At 32.4% G+C, this 21,828-nt stretch overlaps 1 protein-coding gene across 6 annotated transcripts in view; it reads right to left on the bottom strand.

The window, feature by feature from the left end:
* The window catches only part of Ube3a (ubiquitin protein ligase E3A), a 90,027-nt gene that overhangs the window by 26,137 nt on the left and 42,062 nt on the right, over nt 1–21,828 (bottom strand). For 5 of the 6 annotated variants that reach the window (XR_004386906.1, XM_032893494.1, XM_032893492.1 and 2 more), the window contains 2 exons: nt 11,636–11,919; nt 6,781–8,027 (listed from right to left, as the gene is read on the bottom strand). Coding sequence is in view for 5 of the 6 variants with exons in the window: in XM_032893494.1 (XP_032749385.1) it covers nt 6,781–8,027; nt 11,636–11,919 (1,531 nt within the window). In the remaining variant the exon portion in view is untranslated. Of the gene's footprint in view, nt 1–6,780; nt 8,028–11,635; nt 11,920–13,511; nt 14,660–21,828 lie in introns of those variants that run through there. The other variant, XM_032893493.1, reaches the window with a different exon arrangement.

The raw sequence follows: 21,828 nt of genomic DNA, 5'->3' as shown, positions 1-21,828 counted from the left end.
TAAATCAATCCTATTTTCTAATGTACTAAAGGAACAGGTAATATTCTTCCCATATAAGATGGAAAATGCTTAAGAATATACCATTTCTAAGGAGCATGCAAAACTGTTAGCATATTATCCTTCAAAATATAGATTTTTAAAATTTATAATTTTATGTCACCAAAAACTATCAATAGGAAGGTCTGATACTTTACGGTCAAATATATAGATTTAAAATTAGCCTTGGAAATGGAGAAAAAAAATATCAACAACAGTGTTAGCTATAAACCTGTTCTAAAACAGAATAACTCTGAACACTTGAATTTACATGATCATCTTAGATCAAATTTAGTCCCAACACAATATACTGTTATTACTGTACTTTCTCCAGTTCTCGACCTGCTAAGAAAACATGTTAATTATTCATTCAAAGGTTTGTTGGTATTCAAGACAGCATACATCTGTCCAGTCTCTAGCCTTTCCCAAAATTCTGATTCTGGTATATTCTATTGTGATCACTAAAAAATAATTTTCTATCTTTTTGTTTTGGTTTGAAATGTAAAATAAGCATAATAATACAGTATCAAATAAATTAATAGCTGAAGTACTTAAATTAATTCCCTAACATTAACTCTAAGTATACAGTTGTACATTTAGTAATTTTTAAATATTCCAAACTTTTTATATATTTTCGAACATGTATTTGATACCAGCACTCAAACTCAGTGGGTTTACTGCAGTTATGTCTACATACAAAAGTCCAGTCCAATGAGGGCTTTATAGTGATTCTCTATCTAAAATAAGACTAACAAGAAAATAAATATTTCCAGTTTTGTCAGAATATTTAACCACAAGATTTTAAAAACAGAAGTATTCCAGGAATAAGAGCAGCAGCAGCAACAATATAAAAAACTTATGGGTCACTTTACAATTAAAACTGATTTGATACCTATAACTCCTTAGCAAGATAGGCTGCTAAAACCATTTTATAGATGGTCTCGAAGTAATAAAAGGGCGAATAACTTAAGAAATAGTAATTCAGAGCAGAGAGGTTTTTATCCAGGGAGCAAGCATTTAGAGCATTGTTTACCTATTTTTCCAAAGAAACTAGAGATAATATTTTCTTTTGGATTTTGTGTGATTTTCTTGTTTTTCCATATTTTCAACAACACTCATTATTTTCAGAATTAGGATATATTCATATATTATAATTTAAAAATAGTTGGTAGCTTAATTTTGTAGGTGAAATATCAAATTAGCAATTTAAGAAGACCATTTTCAATGTTGCCAAAATGACTTTCTAAATTATTATCTTGTTTGAGATGATGCATTAGTAGCCTATCTTTTTAAAAATGTGGTAACAAAAACAAAAATTTAATACTAACCATACACAAAAGCCATAAGCAAAAGAAGTCACATTAATTTTTTTTCCCTTAAAAATAGTAACTCTTGCCAAGCTTTTAATCTCATCACTTTAGAGGCAGAGGCAGGCAGATCTCTGAGTTCCAGGCCAGAGTTGTTAACAGAGTGAGTTCCAGGACAGCGAGTGCTATACAGAAAAACTGTCTCAAAATACACCCCGCCCAAAAATAACTCTTAAAAGATTAAAACACACACACACACACACACACACACACACACACACACACACACACACACACACCCCTAAACTTTTAAGTCATTGTTGCATCACCTAAAGAATAATGTAGAAAATAAAATTAAAGTTATATTCCTTAGATGAATTTGTAAAATAAAGTTGTCTAACATGTAATTGGATATATGAAAACTGTTGGAATATGTTTATGATAATTCTGCAAAAAATCTGCATGGATTCTTGACCTTATTTATTAAACACTAATGGATTTGTATATGTATCTTTCTGGAAGTATAAAATAAAATAGTACTGGCTTCATAGACAGCACTGGAGAAAATTAAAATACACTGGTACTATTATGCTGTATTAAAGTACAGTAGTTAAATATTACTTCTTTTCGTACTAGGAAATCTCACTCATCACTCATCAACTGTTTAATATTTTTCTTAACCTCAATTGGCAACACAAAATCCTAGAGAGATAATTTTAACAAGCTGACTTTATATGAAAACATTCCCAAAACTCTAAGCAGAATGATATACTGATTTAAAAAACAAGAAACATTCTATAACCGTATCTTCAAGGGTCAAAAAAAATTTTAGCACTATCATTTAAAACCTTTACACATGGCTGGAGAGATGGCTCAGTGGTTAAGAGCACTGATTGTTCTTCCATATCCTGAGTTCAATTCCCAGCAACCACATGGTGGCTCAAAATTATCTATAATAGAATCTGAGGCCCCCTTCTGATGTATCTGAAAATAAATAAATATGAAAAAAGGAAGGAAGCTAGCCTAAAACCTTTGGAAATCCCGAGTTTTTATCTCAAATCCTATTTTGACACAGTTGAAAAAAGAAACTGCTAATGATATTGTTAAATAGAAGCAACACTCAAATTAGCTCTATTTTAAAATGTTTAGACCCTAAAATTGTTTGGGGTAAAGAAGAGTGACTTACACACTTTGATAAATAGATCGTAAATGCAATTATCTTGATGAATTTAACTTTTTCATGTTCTGTAAATAACTCAAGACCAGTCTATTGTGCCTTAAAGTTTAAGGAGGTAACAGCTGAGTTAAATGATTACATCTTACATCCTAAGTCCCATCCGAAATCCAAATATGACATTCATTTCTGCAAGTAAGAATCTCTCTAAATTCCAATTTTTTTTAATGTAGCACTAGGGCCTTTGATAAATTTCATTCTTTTAAATGATTATATGATGCTAAGCTTTTATGCTACTGACTTGTTTATCTCTCATTCTGGTTGTAAGAAATTACTTTGAAGATAGAAATAAGAGGATTCCATTAATTTCTGTTAGAATAATTTTAAATAGCTACCATATTAAGCACAATTTTATTAATGAATGAATGAAATACACCTAGAGTAGTGCAGAAAAACTCCATTATTAAAGAACTATATGTCAACATATTTAAAAAAAGATCAAGTTTATGTTGCAATCGGTTTTTATATTAAGTGAAATAATGGAAGCTGAGTTAAATAATGCTTCTGGATTTTCAGAGAAAATTGGGCAGTAATTCAAACAACTTTTTCTTCATCTATGTATGCCAGCTCCTGGGTTTTTGGACTTTCCTTTCCAATTCTACATCTTAACAATTATTTTTAGTTAACTATGGAAAATTTTAGAACTTAACTAAATTTAATCAGGTCCCACACCACTGTCAATTCCTATTTTAGTCACACTGACTTCATTATCCCTTTTAAATACTAGCAATACTCTACACATGACACTAAAGTAGTCAATAGCCTATACGTAAAAACTGTACTAACCATTGTTTCCCAAATATTGGTTTGGAGCATAGATGTACCAAAATACTAGAAGGAACAGACCACTAAGTTTTCATAAGAATTCCTAATCTGGACCCCTAAAAGACCAGACCTCGACTTTTGTTGTGTATTTATGGGGGGCAATTCTCCTTTTAGATTGTGAAGGGAGTCTAACGCATCTCGCACATGGAAATACTGTCTCTTGATACATCTGATCTTATACTACTTAAAAAAAAAAAAAGGTTTTAAGATTTTACATATGCAACATCTTTCAAAATGCTTTATTTTTTAAAAAGGGGAGAGAGAAAATGTGTCATTTATTTGCTGGATAGTAGAGGGACATGTGTGCCAAAGAACAACAACATGAGGAGTTCACAGAATAAGACTGAAGAGTCAATTATTTCCTACAATTTATGTCTTAGGAATTAAATGCAGTCACCAAGCCTGGTGGTAAGTGGCTTTATGTACTAAACCAACACAACAGCCTACAAAGAATTTTTTTTTAAAGAATATGTTAAAACTTCTACACTAGGATTGTTACTGAAATGGAATCTAGGTTCTCATTAATATTTATATCTGTATTATTTTCTAATTTTAAAAAGGGCAAAACCATTCAAAACAAAGTAAGAGAACTGTTGCATTTTTTTCTTTTTAGTAGAAATAAATTGTAGATTTACTTCTTTATTGTTTATTTACTGTTTAGTAGAAATAAATTTAAGAAAATAGTATACACTAACTATTCTCTTGTCAATAAGACAGATTTTCTAAAAATACCAGTTGGGGAAAAGAGTTGTTAGACGGATTGAAATCAATGAATGGACTTTTGCTTAAAAAAGAAAACTGGCCAGGAGTGTTTGTACACATTTATAATTTTAGCATTCAAGTGGGAAACAGAAACAATATCCCAAGTGCAAGGATAGGCTATATAAATATTCTTTATCAAATAAAAATAAAAAATTACTAATTTTAATTTACTACCCTACTGTCTACCTTTAAGGCAGCTAGTCTAACACTGAAATATGAGAGTCAAAAAAAAAGTTACAAAACTCACATATATAGGCTTTTCTAGGTCTCACTTATAAACTAAGGAGAAAAACATATTATTTCCTTCCTACTAACTCAAAAGGTTAGGTTTCTATAACTTTTATTATGTATTTATTAATGTTAAATTCACTGCAAAACTTCTCATTCCTTTTTCTCTACACAGCTTCCTATACAGTTCAAAATGATCCGGTAAAAGAGACAGTGATGAACAGAAATATTCTGTCAAGCTATTTTATGAAAGAAAGAACAAGGTTTAAAAACAACAGGGGTTTATGTAGAATAAGACATGGAGACAGTAGAATTCCATCAGTTCACCTGTGGGTATTTTCTCAAATATAGCTTGCTGTAAACCTCCAACTTTCTGTATTAATCTAGTATGACTAAAATAATTACCCTTTGCTGGGGGTCATCAATTTGATCTCTAAGGCCTGAGTCTATGCTTATATTTCTAACCCTTTCATACTAGAATACTAAAAAAGGAAAACATTTGAGAGGGGTCAGTTTAAAATGATTCAGAAAGAGAAAAAAGAGAAAGAGAAAGGGAAAAGAAAGCAAGATAGGGGAAAGGAGAAGAGCTCGGTGAAAACTCTTAAGAATTTTTGTGATAAATTCCATCTTCTTATCAATGAGACAGACACACAGAATTGCTGAAGGCCAGGGCTTGTATAAACTGGTACTAGTCAAGTATGGATATTATCAAAGGAATCACAATTTATAATGTGTCAAACCATATGACCAGTTGACATAATTAAATGGTATTTACTAGCAACAGTTTGTTAGCATAATTACAAGGCTTAACTGTTAATTTTATTCCAACAATTCATTAGGAAAATAAGGGGCTAATTATGATAATTTAAAAAATTTACTAATACTATCTAAGCTTTTACTGGCTCTTAATCCAATACCTTTATTATAGAAAAAAAAAAGAATATAAGAATATAAGAAGAAAATAATGAAAAAAATCAGGAAGGACAGGTGCATAATTTTTCTATTAAATGTGGATTTAGTCCAGTCTTATGGCTTTTCATATTTAGACAAATCCACCCCAAAAATAAATGTTCAAATAACTAGTATGTTAGTTATTCATTAATGGGCTATAATTTGTTAGAATATAAGGATGATGCTTCATTTGTAACTGGTACTAAATCTTACATCAAGTTAAACAAAAAGAACTAGCACTAACAAGAATAATTAATACCAAGGAATACCCTGAATTCCTTAAATATAATTTTGTTAACATATGACTGGCAATTTCCAAACCAATTTTCTGGTTTAACTGATACGGACTCTGCAATTTTTGTCATCTGTGGAAAGAAGGAACAGACAAGAGGCAATATCATTTGGTGGGGGAGGGAGGGGGGAAACAGGCAGTTAGAAGTTCCTGACTTCCCAGTTAAATCATATAGATTTAACTAATACTATTAATATTAATTCCAAGTCACAAAAATAGCTATTTTACATTAGTTTTAAAATTCACATAATTATTATTATTATTTAAAAAAAAAAATCCTACAGTGTCAAACAAGATACTGGGTGGCTTAGAACTCCAAAGACTTACTAGTAACATAGACTAACCTTTCCTGGTCATATCATCAAGTTCACAATACAACTCTGAGTTGTATTCTACATAAAGGAATTTGATGAGCAGTTTTTAATTCTTTTACAATACAGATTTATTGTATTATTTCTTCCAATTACACCTACTTCCATTCTTAACATTGGGTATAACAATACCATTTGTCATGTGTTCCAATCTTTGAAAACAAATCTTTTCTTCTTAATGGAAACATGTAAGGCTGGCTTTCAAGATTTAGAAAATCCATTCCTTTTGTTTGTTTTGTGCCTGTCAGTATGCACATGTGTATGCATGTGTATGCATATGTGTGTGTGTAAAGGCCAAAAGGGGGAAATATTTGTGTGGAGGTCAGAGAACGTCAAGTATTAGTCTTTGCTTTCTACCGAGACAAGGTCTGGTTATTTTTCAGTTTACATATGAGGTTAGCTTCTGAGGATTCTTCTGTCTCTACTTTCTATCTTGCTTTAGAAAGTAGTATTACAAATGGAACTATCATATCCTGTTTTACATTGTTCAAGAAATCCAAGCGTAAGCCCTCATGTTTGCACAACAAAATCTTTATCCAGTGAGTCATCTCCCCAACCCTAGAAAATTTATTCTTGTTCAAAAGAAAATTATCATTGGACAACCAAGATACCAATATTTTTGGTAAGTAGCAACAAAGTTGGAGTAATATAAATCAGAAATGTTAACATGATTCTATCTTTTTTATTCAAAGTTAGAGATAAAATGAATTCACTGAAATATATCACTCTGCAGCTTTTAGTTTAAGTCCAATTTTAAATAATAGTCAAACTTACCCGGACAAGTGCATCATCTATAATATGGTCACGTCTGACTTTAAGTCTCAAATATGGATTCAACTGCTGTCCTTGAACTAGGCTGTAAAGAACAGTGATTCTTCTTTCACTGTACATGCGAATTCTATTGTCATAATACAATCCCAGATTCTTTGTGACAGCATTCAATATAAAGGGACATGTCATAAAAGAGAATTTGTTCTCTGTTTCAACTTTGAAAAAAGTATAATCTTTGTCCATTTCTAGAACATCATTCAGTGGTTCATTAATGAATTCTTCAAAGGAGATAAGTGGTTTTCGACAATCTAGAGTTTTAACACCAATTTCGGTTTCTAGTGGATCCACTCGAGGACCTTTCTTATTTCTTCTTTCCTCTCCCAGAAGCTCCTGAAGTGTCAATTCACTGGACTCAGGTATAGGCTCTTCATCATCTTCCTCATTATGATTTGTGTCCACGTCCCCTCCCACTACATTTGCATAGTAAACCATTTTCAAACACTTTGAAGCAGCAACAATGGCATCATCATCATTCACTAGATTTCGGCTATTAAATTCATTGCTTATGACTTTGTAGGTAATAAGTTGCTGAAATGTTTCCATCATTCTCCGAATCTGGTCAGCACTGTATTTAGACCACAGCCTAATCAGTTTTCCTTGACCTTCAAGGGGTAGCTTACTCATAGCTTTGCAAAATAACGGCAATGCCATTTCCAGATATTCAGGACTGTGGAGATTGCTATTTTCCATTACAATAATGAACAAATTGATATAATTAGGATCTCGAGTGTACACATTATGATATGCCAAATCACATTCCACATTAGGTGACAGATATACAAGTGCATTCAGGAAGGCAGTTTCTATTTTTTCATCAGAGAGCAAACTGCTGTAGACCCTTCTTATAGCATCAATATCCACAGTCACATCATCAGGACCTAATTTTTGTACATTGTTGTCTCCCTGTGAGCTATCACCCATCCTTGAAGAAGATGCTTCTGAGTCTTCTTCCATAGCAGCAGCAGAACACGCAGCTTTTTCCTTTTCATCTTCATCCTTGTCTTCATCCTTTTCTTGAAGAGATTTCAATTCCTCCTTAGTGTGTTGTTTGACTTTCCGAAAGCTCTGAACCAGTGCCTCAGCACTAGAAAATATTCTTCCAATTACACGAATTAAAGGGGAGTAATCCTCTCTCGCCCTACAAAATTCATAAATTTCATATACTTTCTCTTCAGTTAGGTATTCCACCTCTAGAAAATGGAAAGAAAAAGAACATTTATTATTATAATATACATGTTTATTTTGTTATAATTTTTACTGAACAAAATATCTAAACATTCTGGATTTGATTTAGAATTTTTAAAAAAATGTAATTTACTTATTAACACCCTAAAATCACCAGCTCCTTTTCTATTTAAGTCATCCCAACAACCTCACCCTTTCTTTGGCACTCATTCAACATATAATTATTAATTATGCATTGGTAATTTAAGACTTGCCTTGTAACCGAGACATGTACTGGTATGTAACATTTATTGTAGATATGAACAAATATATATATTTATCATTTCATCACTGTACTTTATTACAACCTTACCGAAAAGCTACTACGCTAATAACCTAAAATCATTTTCCTTTACATTGTTCTCAAAAAACTAAGGAGGCAAGGTTTTACAAGGTTTCCTCAACCCCTTCATTTGCAATCAACTCTTTCTATACTTTTGTATATCGTAAAATCAAACTGACTCATGTTATGTATTCTTCATTTCTTCCAGAGTTTTCATTCTGAAGCTGAGAAAAAGATATTACTACTCAAGTAAACTCTACTGAAGTTAAAACTGCTACTACAGCTACTACTACCTATGACCATTATTTGGGTTCTAATAACTCTTAACAGAGCAACTAGAAATTATTACAGTCATTTAAAAACAAATAAAAGGAAGAAGCTAAGAAAGTAAAGACCACAAGCACCAAAATTCATATCTATTTTTCTCCCAGGAACAGATTTGGACCATAAGTCTCCTAGCTTAGGGAAATTACTTTCAACAAAGGCTTTACCATTTCGTTAACAAAACAAAAGATATTTTATCTAATTGGGAAAAGATGACATTTTATATACTAAAGTCTTAGAAATTAATATATTTATCAAATAATAATGCTGAAGCCAAACTTAATCTCTTTCATCAAAGAGTAGCACACTATAATTATTAAATTAAACATTGAAGGTAGTTTAATTTTTTTAGTTACACTGACAATATATCCCATACATTGATAATATATCTAACACATAAATATCTTTACTATGATTGGTACATTTATTAAAGGTACCTATTCAACAGTAAGAGACAATATAAAATTCAAGTCCTCATTAATAGAATGGCTTCCAAAACATAAACCACAAAGCACTGAACTGTATATACTACAAACCTGATCTATGGACTGTTCTAGAGTATTGACACTTACTTATTTTATGATCTTCAATTCTTTGTTTTAAAAAATGCTCTATTTACTTATTAGGGGTGATGAAGCTATGGAGTTGAATAGATAACTGAACGAGTTCATTTTCTCCTTCTATACTGTGAGTCCCAGGCATGAAACTCAGTTACATGTACCTAGCTGAGGCAGCATGGCAATCCAAGTTCAATTCTTTAGTCTACTAAGAATATGTAAGAAAACACTAACATGGAGCTGATTTCTCATTATTCTAATGGAAAAAAATTATGGTATCTTCTTTGACCATTTCTCTTAACTATAACCAAAACACAGAATCTATCTATAATGAATAAACAGCCTGTTAGAAGATAATGTTTTATCTCCCTATCACTAAATTATAAAATTGGTTGGAAAGTGCATGTTCTACATATAGAACAATAAATATACATCCTGCCTGAAGGAGAATAACACTCTGGATCCACACACCATTGACTTGCAATGTCTTCTTTCAGAGCACATTCATCAAATGACACTGACATTCTAGGAATACAAACTACTATTAATCAATACTTTTTCCAGGTAGTACTCGACTTAAAATGTTTAAAATGTTTATCTCTATCATCTGTCTGTCTGTCTCTGTCTATCTCTGTCTCTGTCTTTCTTTCCCTCCCTCCCTCAGCCCCCTCTCTATTTCTCTCTCTCTCTCTCTCTCTCTCTCTCTCTCTCTGTGTGTGTGTGTGTGTGTGTGTGTGTGTGTGTAAAAAAAACGCCATAATCTGGTTATCAACAAACAGGTAAGTAAAGAAACATTTTTTAAGATTCACCTGTACATTTTAATATATGTGTTTTTGAAAACTGTTTGTTTGAGACATGGCTTCACATAGTATAAACAGACATATTGGAAATCAACACGGTCCTTCCTGAGAATCTGGACTACAATGCCACTAAACTCAGGTCCAAAACACTCTTAAAACATAACATTTTATACCATAAACAGTTTCATGCAAGAACAGATTTGTGATACACTAATTGATACCTACATATTTAATTAAAATTCAACAAATATATAATTATCATAATGAGAAATGAAGTATGATTAAGCCTGTGTAATTCCTAATTCAAAAATATTAAAGTAAATAAGTAAAGGCAATAAAATTTGGAGTGATCCACAAAAACAAGATGTGTAAAAAAAGCAGCATACATGGGCTATAACTCGATAAATATATCAATTATATACTATATTTTTCCAGTTAGTCACATTCAACCATGGTGAAATATTATATTTCATTTACTGTTACTCTGTGATGTCCACTCTGTCGTAGAAACATGTATAATTGAGACATTGCAGCTTCTACATTCAAAATATTGATACCATTCACCTACTTATCTACAATGTGAACAAATTGGACTGGTGTAGCCAAACTGAATAAAATATTTTTCTGATTTTTCTTTAGTTCAATTGTGAAACTAACATGAAATTCTAATATAATTTCATTTCACTAATTCCTTTAAACATGTTTCAAGTGATAGGGGCTAATCCGTAGCAATGTGAAACATTCAATTACCTTATTGCTAGTTGATAATTACTTCTATTAAGAGAAAAAATAGACTGAAGAATCAATGAGGGAAAATAGAAGTTTTAAGAACTTTCGAAACATAGGACTATTTTTAAAAGACTAGATGCATTGGGGACCTAGCACAGTTGGTAGTGCTTATCTTTCATTTATGAGATCTCCCTCAGTACCATATAAACAAAGTATGGGAATGTAAACCTTTAATTTCATTACTAGGAAAGTAGAAGCAAGAGTATTAAAAATATAAGAACAGTGTCACCTATCTTGAGCAAAACAAAATGAAACAAAGCCCCACAAAAGCTGAGTAAATATTGGTAGGTTAGATCCCTATGAGGACACCAAGTTCCTGAGGTAGAGAGCAGTATGTAAGAAGAAAATGTTAGAAGGAAAAAATATATTATTCAGATAACTATTGCAAAATTTTACCCTGCTTTCTAAAAAAGGAAAACAAAGACTACCTTATACCTTATATTTGTATTTCTCCTTCTTTTACCACAGCCCCTGTAGTTCTGGACCTGATACCAGGTATTTACTGCAAATTCAATACATGTAGTAGATTTTTATGACCTAATAAGATATTAGCTATAATACAATCATTACAAATTGAGTTCAATCATTATCATATTAATTTTTAGAGTATAATCTGCTTCTGACGGACAACTTCTGAATCAGTAAATATAAGAATAAAATATAAAGTAACTAAATACCTGTCTTTACCACACTTAAAAACAGTGGCTTTACTATACTATGATATCTTCAGGTTATAAAAACGCAAAAACCCAAAAACCACAAATTTAAATCTCTGAAATAGCTTTCAATTAACCATTTTGAATTTAAATATAGTCTCTTACCTTTAAATTCTTCCTTCTTGTTCATTTTTATCTCTGAGTTGTTAGATGCACCTTTTGAGTTCTCAAGGTAAGCTGAGCTTGCTCCTTTCTTGGAGGGATGAGGATCACAGAGTTTTGCATTAATTTTATAAAGCTCAAGAGCTTTAATAGCTGCTGCATTGTTATCCATACGAAGAAAAGTTGGACAGGAAGCACAGAACTCATTCGTGCAGGCCTCATTTCCACAGCCCTCAGTTAACTGATGGTAGTAGCGCTCTATTAGATGCTTTGCAGCTGCTCGCTTCCTGTACCAGACATTCAAACAATAAGCACAGTGATTAGTATAGCTCAGAAACAAAGCCCAACAGATAAGACAAAAGTTAGCTAAGCAATACAGCAATAAACTATTTAGATGTACAAACTGGAAATTGACTATTATCTCTCAAAGTGTTAATTAGTGAAATAAACACTTTCTAAAAAACCATAATAAGTATGTCAGCTTATAAAATTATTTTAACATGGTAGACTTTTCTTTGGCTTAAAAAAAGATAAGCTAAGGTGATAGTGTATGACCCTTAAACTGTATAGCAGAACAACAAAAACAATAAAAACAGTAAGTTTACTATTACATCTGCATGGCAACTTTCCTTTTCATTATATATAAAAATCACTAATTCATAGTTCCAAATACTTGACTTCTGGTTAATATCAAATTTCTAGAGTTTATTTTTTCCCTCAATTAATAATCATGGGAGATTTAACAGTGCTTTATAAATTAACTATCTAAATCTCGTATTATGCCAAGAGAGAGAAGCACTAAGGCATATGACCTTGAACCCATACTTGTCACTAACCCTCTTCATTAGTTCTTATCCTAGGAAAGATAAAGTTTTTATTAGGAGAAACTCATATTCATCAACCTTATCCATGAAAATTAACATTTGATTAAGGTATTTTTCATGTAAAGTAACCAATACAATTTAAGGAATAAATTATTTTACCAAACAAGTAATTGTTCTACATAATCTAAATCTAAAATTCTATTCTTTGAGATTACTGCAAAATTTAAGTAGAATTGAATATTTGGTCCATAGTAGTATAATTCGAAGCAATTTTTTTGGATCTAAGCAAGCATTGGACCTGCAAGTAGAAAGAATTCACCTAATTCCATTCTAAAACTTCATGCCATAATTTTAGATAGAACTAAGAGGCTAATGGCACTAGAGATAAACAAATAAGCACTGATAAGTGACTTTAGAACTATCAGTCATTCTTTGTATAAAAGGTACTTATATTTAGAAATATTCCCTATATATTTACCACTCATAGTGTAAAGCCTGATGACTCAAGTTTGATCCCTGGATCCCACTTGGTGAAAGGAAAGAACTAATTACCACAAGTTGTCCTCTGACCTCTAAACACACCAAAACGTATGCCCAGTCACATATATCTACAGAAAATAAATGTAATAAAGTTTAATATGTATCATGGAAGTAAGATATGCCACATATAGGAAAAGGTCATCAAAAGGAAGATATATTTCCTTATTATTTATAGAAACTACCATTCCTAACAATAGCAATCTGCTTCAATATACTGACAGCATGTACCAAGTAAAATAATTACCAACAGCCTTCCTATTATTTCCTTAACACAAGCCAGTGACCAAGTTATAAATGTAGTATGAATCTGTTTCAAAATATTAAATATTTTTCTAAATAATTAAGTTAATTCTTACATGCTTTTCATCCTAACTACTTTATTTCTATTACTATGTACTTAAACAATAAAAATTTCTAAGTGTCAGTAGGGAAGTTTCAACTTCATCTATATGATCTGAATGGGGCCAGATTGTTCAGGTTCATGAACAGGATCTGTAACTGAGCGAACTACTTACTTAGCCTTTCTGTGTCTCAGCTTCCTCATCCTTAGGATGGTGGTATATTTCAGAATTCTCATGATTTAAGAATTACAAGTGCTTAGACTATTTCGGTAGATTTTGGAAGAGGTAGGAAGAAAAACAGGAGGTGAAGATGAACAAAATGCATTGTATCATATATGAAATTCTAAAATAATTAATGGAATAGTATACCTGCTTAAGAAAAAAATATTACTTGTTAAATACTAAGCCCTACTGGTAAATGTCAGACACGATTGCAATTGCTGCAATTTCTATCATTTGCACACGTATATGACTTGGCCAAGAGAACTCACATTCCACTAAATCTCAGAGGAATGACATATGAAGCCACACATGTGACAAAACTAAAATCTAGGCTTGACTCCAAAATTTGAAAGTTTAGTACTACTAAAGGAGAGATAGCAGAGTAAATGCTTGTAACTGACTAGCTTCTTTGCACCTAGTTACAAATAGCAGCCCACTAATAATAGTAATAATAATATTAATTAAACAGAGGTCATAATAAAACCTCCAAAATACTCACAGAATCAACCATATTAAGTTGACTAATTTGGTTAATATGGGTTGATTAATATAAGTTAATTAATAGGTTAATATGGTTGGTTAAATAATATGATTAATCAACCATGTTAATGATAATAAACTATTCTTTTCTCCATTATATATGATATACACTTGAATGCCAAATTCAGGGCATACAGATTCATTCAGGACATGTAAAAAGCCTCTAAACTTGGAAACATATATACAAATAATATAGCTTTTGATAACCTCCCAATGTTAATCCATAACATAAAAGTCACTAAATTATAGCTCATATGCCAAATCTACTATGTTTTACAGTTGAAGTTTAGAATATTTTGTATTCTTAAATCATTAAAAAATATTTTGTTTCATGTGTGAAAACTGCATAACCCTTAAATTTTTATGTCCATAATTTCTTATGTAACATAGTAAATTTCAAGTATTATAAATTTTCTGTATGGACTCTATCATATTGGATCTAGCCAAAAGTAAAATATTTTGTCAACTTAAAATGAATTCCTTGTACATGCCAGTGAAACTTTCATCTAATTATCTGGCCTCCTTATTTTCACTTTAGCCAGAAGATGAATAAGGTTTTCTTAAGTATTACTTTTTAAAAAAAGAGGTTGGGAAAAGAAAAGGACATAAAAAAAAAGAGGAAAATAAAATCGAAATGAAGGAATCCTTTCGATATTCATAACCAAAACTCTACTGGAAGAGGAGGTACCAGTTACTTTTTGTCTATCATTCAACTGACTTTTTTGCAAATCCAAATACAATATATTGATTTCTTAAATAAAATTATGCCTTTCTTATTTAGTTCATAATAAGAATCAAGTGAATCCTATCAGTGAAAGTGTTCCTCTATAAACGATAGTTCCCACTTGTTTATTGCTTTCTAAGAAGCAACGCCATTAAAAGGATTCTACAGAAACTGAAAGGAGCAGATGCAAAGACCCACAGTCAAACTCTGAGAGCCTGAAGAGTCCTGCTGAAGAGGGGAAGAAGAACTGTAGGAGCCAGAGGGGTCAAGGACACAAAACAACATAGCCCACAGAATCAACTCAGTTGAGCTCATAGGGGTTAACAGAGACTGAAGCAAAAATCAGGGAGCCTGAATGAGTCTGACAAAGATCTTCGGCTTGTACGTTAAACTTTTGTAGCTTGGTATCCTTATAGGACAACTATCAGCAGAAGTAAGGGATGCCTCTGACGCTCTTGCCTGCTTCTGAGAACCTTCTCATCCTAAATGGCTTGCCTTGTTTAGCCTTTATGGGAGGATATGTGCCTAATCTTATTGAAACTTGTTGTTATGCCAGGTTTGATTGATATCCATGGGAGCCTGCTTTAAATGAAGGGAAAGAGGAGGGTAATGGATCTGTAGGTTGAGGGGAGGTAGGAAGAAGGGACTGAGAGGAGTGCAAAGAGAAGAAAATGCAGTCAGGATGTAACATATGAAAGAATTAATTAACAACTGATGTTTTCCGCAAATGATAATAAAAGGAAAAATAATTTTCAGTGTTCTCAGTAGCACTAATAACATTATTTGCTGCTTCCTAAGTTAATTTCTAGATACCTCAATACTTAGAAATAGAAAGTAAATTATAATAAAACTAATAAAGTTGTAAGATAATCATAACTGTATACAGATAACATCAAGGAGATTATATACTAAAAGAATAAAGAATTTTCATATAAGTAGTTCAGCATGGGAATCAAAAACAATGAAATGGCTACCATAAAAACAAGAAACATAAGTAGAAAAATTAAAGAGATAACAAAGAACATGACCTATTCAAAGTGTCTTTTTTAAAAAAAATAAGCAGTATAAAAACATGGAGATTTGACAAAATAGGTAAGAAACATAAACAGCCTAAGACTCAATTAATCCATGCATAGGCTAATAAGTACTGCTTCATGTTTTTCATAGGTAAATGTCTCAGTATTTTCTAAAGGGTTTTATAAAGAATGTGCCTTTATAAAATCACTAATCCTACAAGGAATGGTGGCATATGCTTATAATCATAGCATCTGAGGCAGAAAGACCTTGAGTTTAAAGTAATTATGAACTCTGTGTGGAGGAATCAGAAAAACAAATTTTATAACCTGCCACGAAATTATTTTTAATGTAGGAAAGTGTCAAGAGTGAACAATGTGATCTCAAAAAAACCAGAAATATTCATAACACAGTTAAAATCAGTATAAGATAGGATCTATTGGGGGCTGGGAGAGATGGCTCAGTGGTTAGGAGCACTAATTGTTTTCCAGAGGTCCTGAGTTCAATTCCCAGCAATACATGGTGGCCTGGCAACCATCTGCACAGGATCCCATACCCTTTCTGGGCGGTCTGAAGACAGCATATGGTAAAACTCCATACATAAAATAAATAAATCTTTAAAAAAAGTAACAAAAAGAAAAGATAGGATCTATTGAAGTGCTATCAAATCACATATCACAAGGCTGATAGGACAAATATGACAATTAGTACCAGAAACCACGTGAAAGGCCACTATATATAAAACAAGGCAAGTTTCTTAAAGATAGATAGATGGATTGATGGGTGGATAAATACTAAAAATGCTTTATCTTTACAACCCAATGATCAAGTGCTAACTGAAAAAATAGAACTGTGGAATTAAAATTTCACATAGAATTATCCATATTTTAAAATGAATAAACTGCTGGTGATTATTTTTTTTACCTGCCCAGTTTCATGGTCAAAAGAAAAGTAAGTAAACATTTACAAATTTAGAAATTGAATAGTAGAGCAGGAAACGTGCAATTATGGAGGCGTACCACCAATATGTATTTTATAAATATATAAAACTTTCAAAGAATATTATTTTTTTTAAAAAAGATCTTATCCTAAAGCATGGATTAAAACCTTAGGTTTACTCCTCTTTCTGCAAACAGAAGGTAAATATTGACCGATTAGAAGAGAATGCAGGTTTCTAAAAATATATATTTCTGCTAAGAATTTGAAAACAGAATTGTCCTGAGTTTTTAGAGCAGCACCACTGCCACACAAAACATACAGGTATCTGACAGTTATTTAACCTAAGTTATATACTTGTAGCTTTTTCCCTGTTGCTAGTCCCTCCCTTATTCACTTTGTAGGTTTTGGTCCAATACACTTTCCAAAAGCAGAAACTATTTAATATGGCAACAAATTAAAAAACACATAATTATTAGATATAAATATTTATTTAAATATTTCATACAATAACCATGAATTAAAGATCTAAAACAAAGCAATTGGAAGTTGCTATAACATTATTTCCTGTAATACAGTTCTGAAGTTGTTCATAAAATGACTAAGATTATATTTTGGATTATTGTACAAACACATTATCCAGCCTTATCTACAGATTTTTAGGATTTAATAAACGATTGTAAATGGAGAAGGGTGAGGAGGATTTTAAGATTTTTTAATCACAAAACACAAAATATAAGGAAATGTTATATAAGAGAAAAAACTTGTACTTTTATTAAATTTTCATTTAGTCTATATACTCATGATTTTTTCTTCATTCATCTGGTTGATAGATAGACACTGGTTTTTACTCCAGTTACTATGAATATGAAGAAAAAATAGAGATTTCAAGATCCCCTAGAATTCTAACATTTAAAGAATTAACAATGGTTTTCAAACTTAGAAAAACTGACTGAACAAAATGCTTATAAGAACATTTACTTTTGAAGGTCATCATTACTTAGATACCAAAATTGGATGAGTTTACTAAAGGAAAATGAAACAGGCCAGTCTTCTATGGCCTAACACAGTAGAAATCTGAGCACACAGGAGCTTGAGTCAGAGAGAAATTAAAAAAAAAAAAGGAATTCAGAGCCAGCATAGGCTATAGACATCTTGTCTTGGAAAAAGAAGCATGGAACAAATACCTACTAATGATTTACTAAAAAAAATAAATGTAAACAACAAATTAAGTAACAATCTCAATAATACATTTATCAGTCAAAAATCTCCACATGGTGTTTGCTGGTGAAGAGTTCAAGATAAAAATTAGTCCATTTCACAAATTGTATTAACATAATAAGACTAAAAATTAATCAATACCAGAGGCTAGAGTGATAGCTCACTGGTCAAAAGCACTAGCTGTTTTTTCAGAGGAACCAAGTTCAGTTCCTATCATGATGTCAGGAGGATCATAAAACTGCCAGTTACTCCAGTTTCAGGGCATTTAATGCCACAGGCACCCACACACTATATAACATAAATACACATACATATATTAAATCTAAATACAGACAAAACCAATGCATAAAACACTTTGACAAAGCAGAACACACATCCTTGCTAACAACACATTACTTAAAAGAAATCTTATGAAGAAGAAAATAGGCTTTCATGTCTTAGCAGTTAATAGGAATGATTTTTCTTCCAGGGAATCCAGGTTTGACTCTCAACACCAACAAATTGGTACACAGTCAGTTGTAACTCCTGGGGGAGTTATGCACTTATCTGGTCTCCATGGGCACCAGCTACATGTGGCGCATACATATATGCAGGCAAAGCATATATACACATAAGATAAATTTTAAAAGGAGGAAGGGGAAGAGAAGGAGAAATATCTACTCTCACCACCTCTAAATAGTAAAGCACAAATCCAGTCATACTATCAGATAAGAAAAAGATAAAAATATAAAGGGACATTTGGAATAAGATGCAGGACTACAGGCTGCTAACATGATAAGTAAATGAAAACAGCCAGAGGATTATCAAAGGGTAAATTCAAATTCTAAGAGATGGAAATCACAAAAGTGATACTGCAACAACTGAGAAACAGAGAAAAGACTGCAGCAAAAATGAAAAGCAGCAAGTGGCTTCAGCCAAACTAAACTGGTAGTGATAAGGGATATCTCATCTATAAGGTAAGACAAGAGGGACTAAAAAGTACTCAGTCTTGATCACAGAACAAGCAAGAATCCTCATGAAAAACTGGAGGTTTTGGCATGACACTGACTTATTCTAAGTCAGCACTGGAGAGGGAAAATCCAGTTTATAACTGCATTCTGAGTTCTGAGGAACTAGTCAGGGACCTACATCTATTTGAGAACAAACTATCATGGGGGTTGAAAAACATAAACAATCACCAAGTAAGGAAAATGGGGGAAGTCTTGCATAGTCTATGGGTGGGAAGACAGCTGAGAAAGGTAGATATGGAGTAGAGACTTGAATGCAAAAAAGTTGAGAAACTCAAAGTAGACAAGGCTTGAAGAGCACTGTGTCAATTAACCAGCACCTCTGTGACAAGGATCCAACCCTACAACATGGAGAATAAAGTGTCAAGCCCATCCATATTCATGGGCAGCTCAGCCTACAAAATTGGCTTGTCTGTCATGAGGTTTGCTGCCTACAGTAATTGACAAATCTGAAGGTAAGGTCTAGTGGAGAAACTGATTGCAGCTGTCTGATACCCCTTGCAGTATGCTTACCACCGGCAGGATCTAAAAGTACAGAGAACAATTCTCAAGAACAAATAATGCCTGCCTATCTATCTATCTATCTATCTATCTATCTATCTATCTATCTATCTATCTATTTATTTGGATTTCCCTCATTTTAAAGCAGAATTGGGAGACAGCCTGTGGCTTGGAAATAACCAACTAAGATAGAAAAGCTGGAAAATCAACTAAGATAGAAAAGCTGGAAAATCCCTTAAGAAAATAATGAATGAGTGAATGAATAAATGAATACATAAATAGGTGAAAATAAAAAAAAAATTAAAAATCCCTAAGCCATATACAGCAAAAATCAGCAAGCAAAGACACTGGTATTCAAAAACACTGAAAATCTCAACTCAAAAACAATTGTCTAAGACATCTGAGCTTTGACTAGTTTAAATCAGCACCAGCCTCAATAACTGGTCTGGAATATTAGGAGATGGAGAAGATATTACTCTAATACACTTTCTTTTACTCATTGCTTTAGACTTTATTTTTTGTAAGACTATTATTTATTTACTATTCTATTTATTTTATTTTGTTTCCCTGCATTACTTACCATTTGTTCCATTCCCGTTTTCCTTAGTAATCTTCTACATTTTCTTTTCATTTAAATTTGCTTCCCAATTTTTCCTGCCGAGACTTTTTTTTCCATTAAGGTACTATTTCTAATTTGAACCAAAAAAATTTTTAACTTCTTTTATCATTATTCTAAACACTTTTTAATGATGCTATAAAAGCTGACATCAATAAATTTAAAATCTATTTCTAAAAAATGGTTTGGTTTTACTGTATGTGTTACAGGTTTCTTTCCTCCTTTGAATAGTTCTAAGGATTGAAAACTCAACGGAAGGCTAATTACAAACAAAATTAGAAAACATATCAATCTGGACAAGTGTACAAATTACAACACAGAAGCAAGCAAAACATTAAAAATGAAAAAGTTATTTCAGAAGATCTGCATTTAAGAACGAATAAAAAGATGCTAAACTGGTTGAAATCTTGTTCAAAGAATTCTGAAGTACAACATGTACAAGAAATTGATATGAGTGGTAGGAGGGAGAATAATGGAAATGAATAAAATTAAAAATGTCACTGGAAACTATAAACAATAGGACAAATCAAATACAAGACAGAACAGCAGGAATCGCAAATAAATCTTTATTCAAACACACCACAACACTGCAAGTAAACAAAACCAAACCCTTTAGGATATGATAAAAAATAAACTGAAGAATACATGAAGCAGAAGGAACTAAAAGGCACTAAAACAAAGTGAATGAAATAAAAGCAAAAAAATTGTTAAACCTGGAAAAAGAAATGAACATCTATACAGAAAGATGCTTAAAACCCAAATAAGTCATAGCCAGAAAGGACTGCTCCTTAGCACACTGTACTTCAAATCCTAACACTACAAAGAAAATAAAAGTATGAACATACTAACAAAGGCAAATTCACTGTAAAAATCCAAACTCTGACCAGAAAAAATTAAAGATAAAAATCTTTTTGGCGATGATTACTATATCCAAAGTCGTCTTTTAAATCTAATATAAAAACTTTCCGAGGCAGGCATAACATAAAGGCACTCATGACCATGAAACTACACTATCCACTTTTTTTATTGGTTATTTCTTTATTCACATTTCAAATGTTATCCCCTTTCCCGGTTTCCCCTCCAGAACACCCCAATCCGATACCCCCTTTCCCTACTTCTATAAAAGTGCTCCCATACCAACCCATACACTCCCTCCCACTCTGGCATCCCCTTACACTGGGGCATTGAGTCTTCCCAGGACCAAGGGCTTCTCTTCCCATTGATGTCCAACAAGGACATCCTTTGCTACAGATGTAGCTGGAGCTATGTGTACTATTTGGTAGGTGGTTTAGAGATCTGGGGGTTCTGGCTGGTTGATATTATTGTTCTTCCTATGTGCTTACAAACACTCCTTAAGCTCCTTCAGTACTTTCTCTAACTCCTCAATTGAAGGCCCTATTCTCAGTCCAATGGTTAGCTCAAAGCATCCCCCTCTGTATTTGTCAGGCTCTAGCAGAGCTTCTCCGGTGACCATTATCAGGCTACTGACAGCATGGCTTCCTGGCTTTAGGAACTGACTGCGTTTGGTGGCTGCATATGGTATTGCTCCCCAGGTGGAACAGTATCTGGATGGCATTTCTTCAGTCTTTACTTCACAATTTGTTCTCATATTTCCTCCTGTGAGTATGTTTTTACCCCTTCTAAGGACTGAAGCAACCACACTTTGGTCTTCCTTCTTTTTGAGCTTCATGTGGTCTGTGAATTGTATCT

Source organism: Rattus rattus, chromosome 2, assembly GCF_011064425.1.
Source record: "Rattus rattus isolate New Zealand chromosome 2, Rrattus_CSIRO_v1, whole genome shotgun sequence".
Taxonomy (NCBI): Eukaryota; Metazoa; Chordata; class Mammalia; order Rodentia; family Muridae; genus Rattus; species Rattus rattus.
The sequence above is the reverse complement of the archived record's forward strand: the minus strand, read 5'-3'. Positions and strand labels throughout refer to the sequence as shown.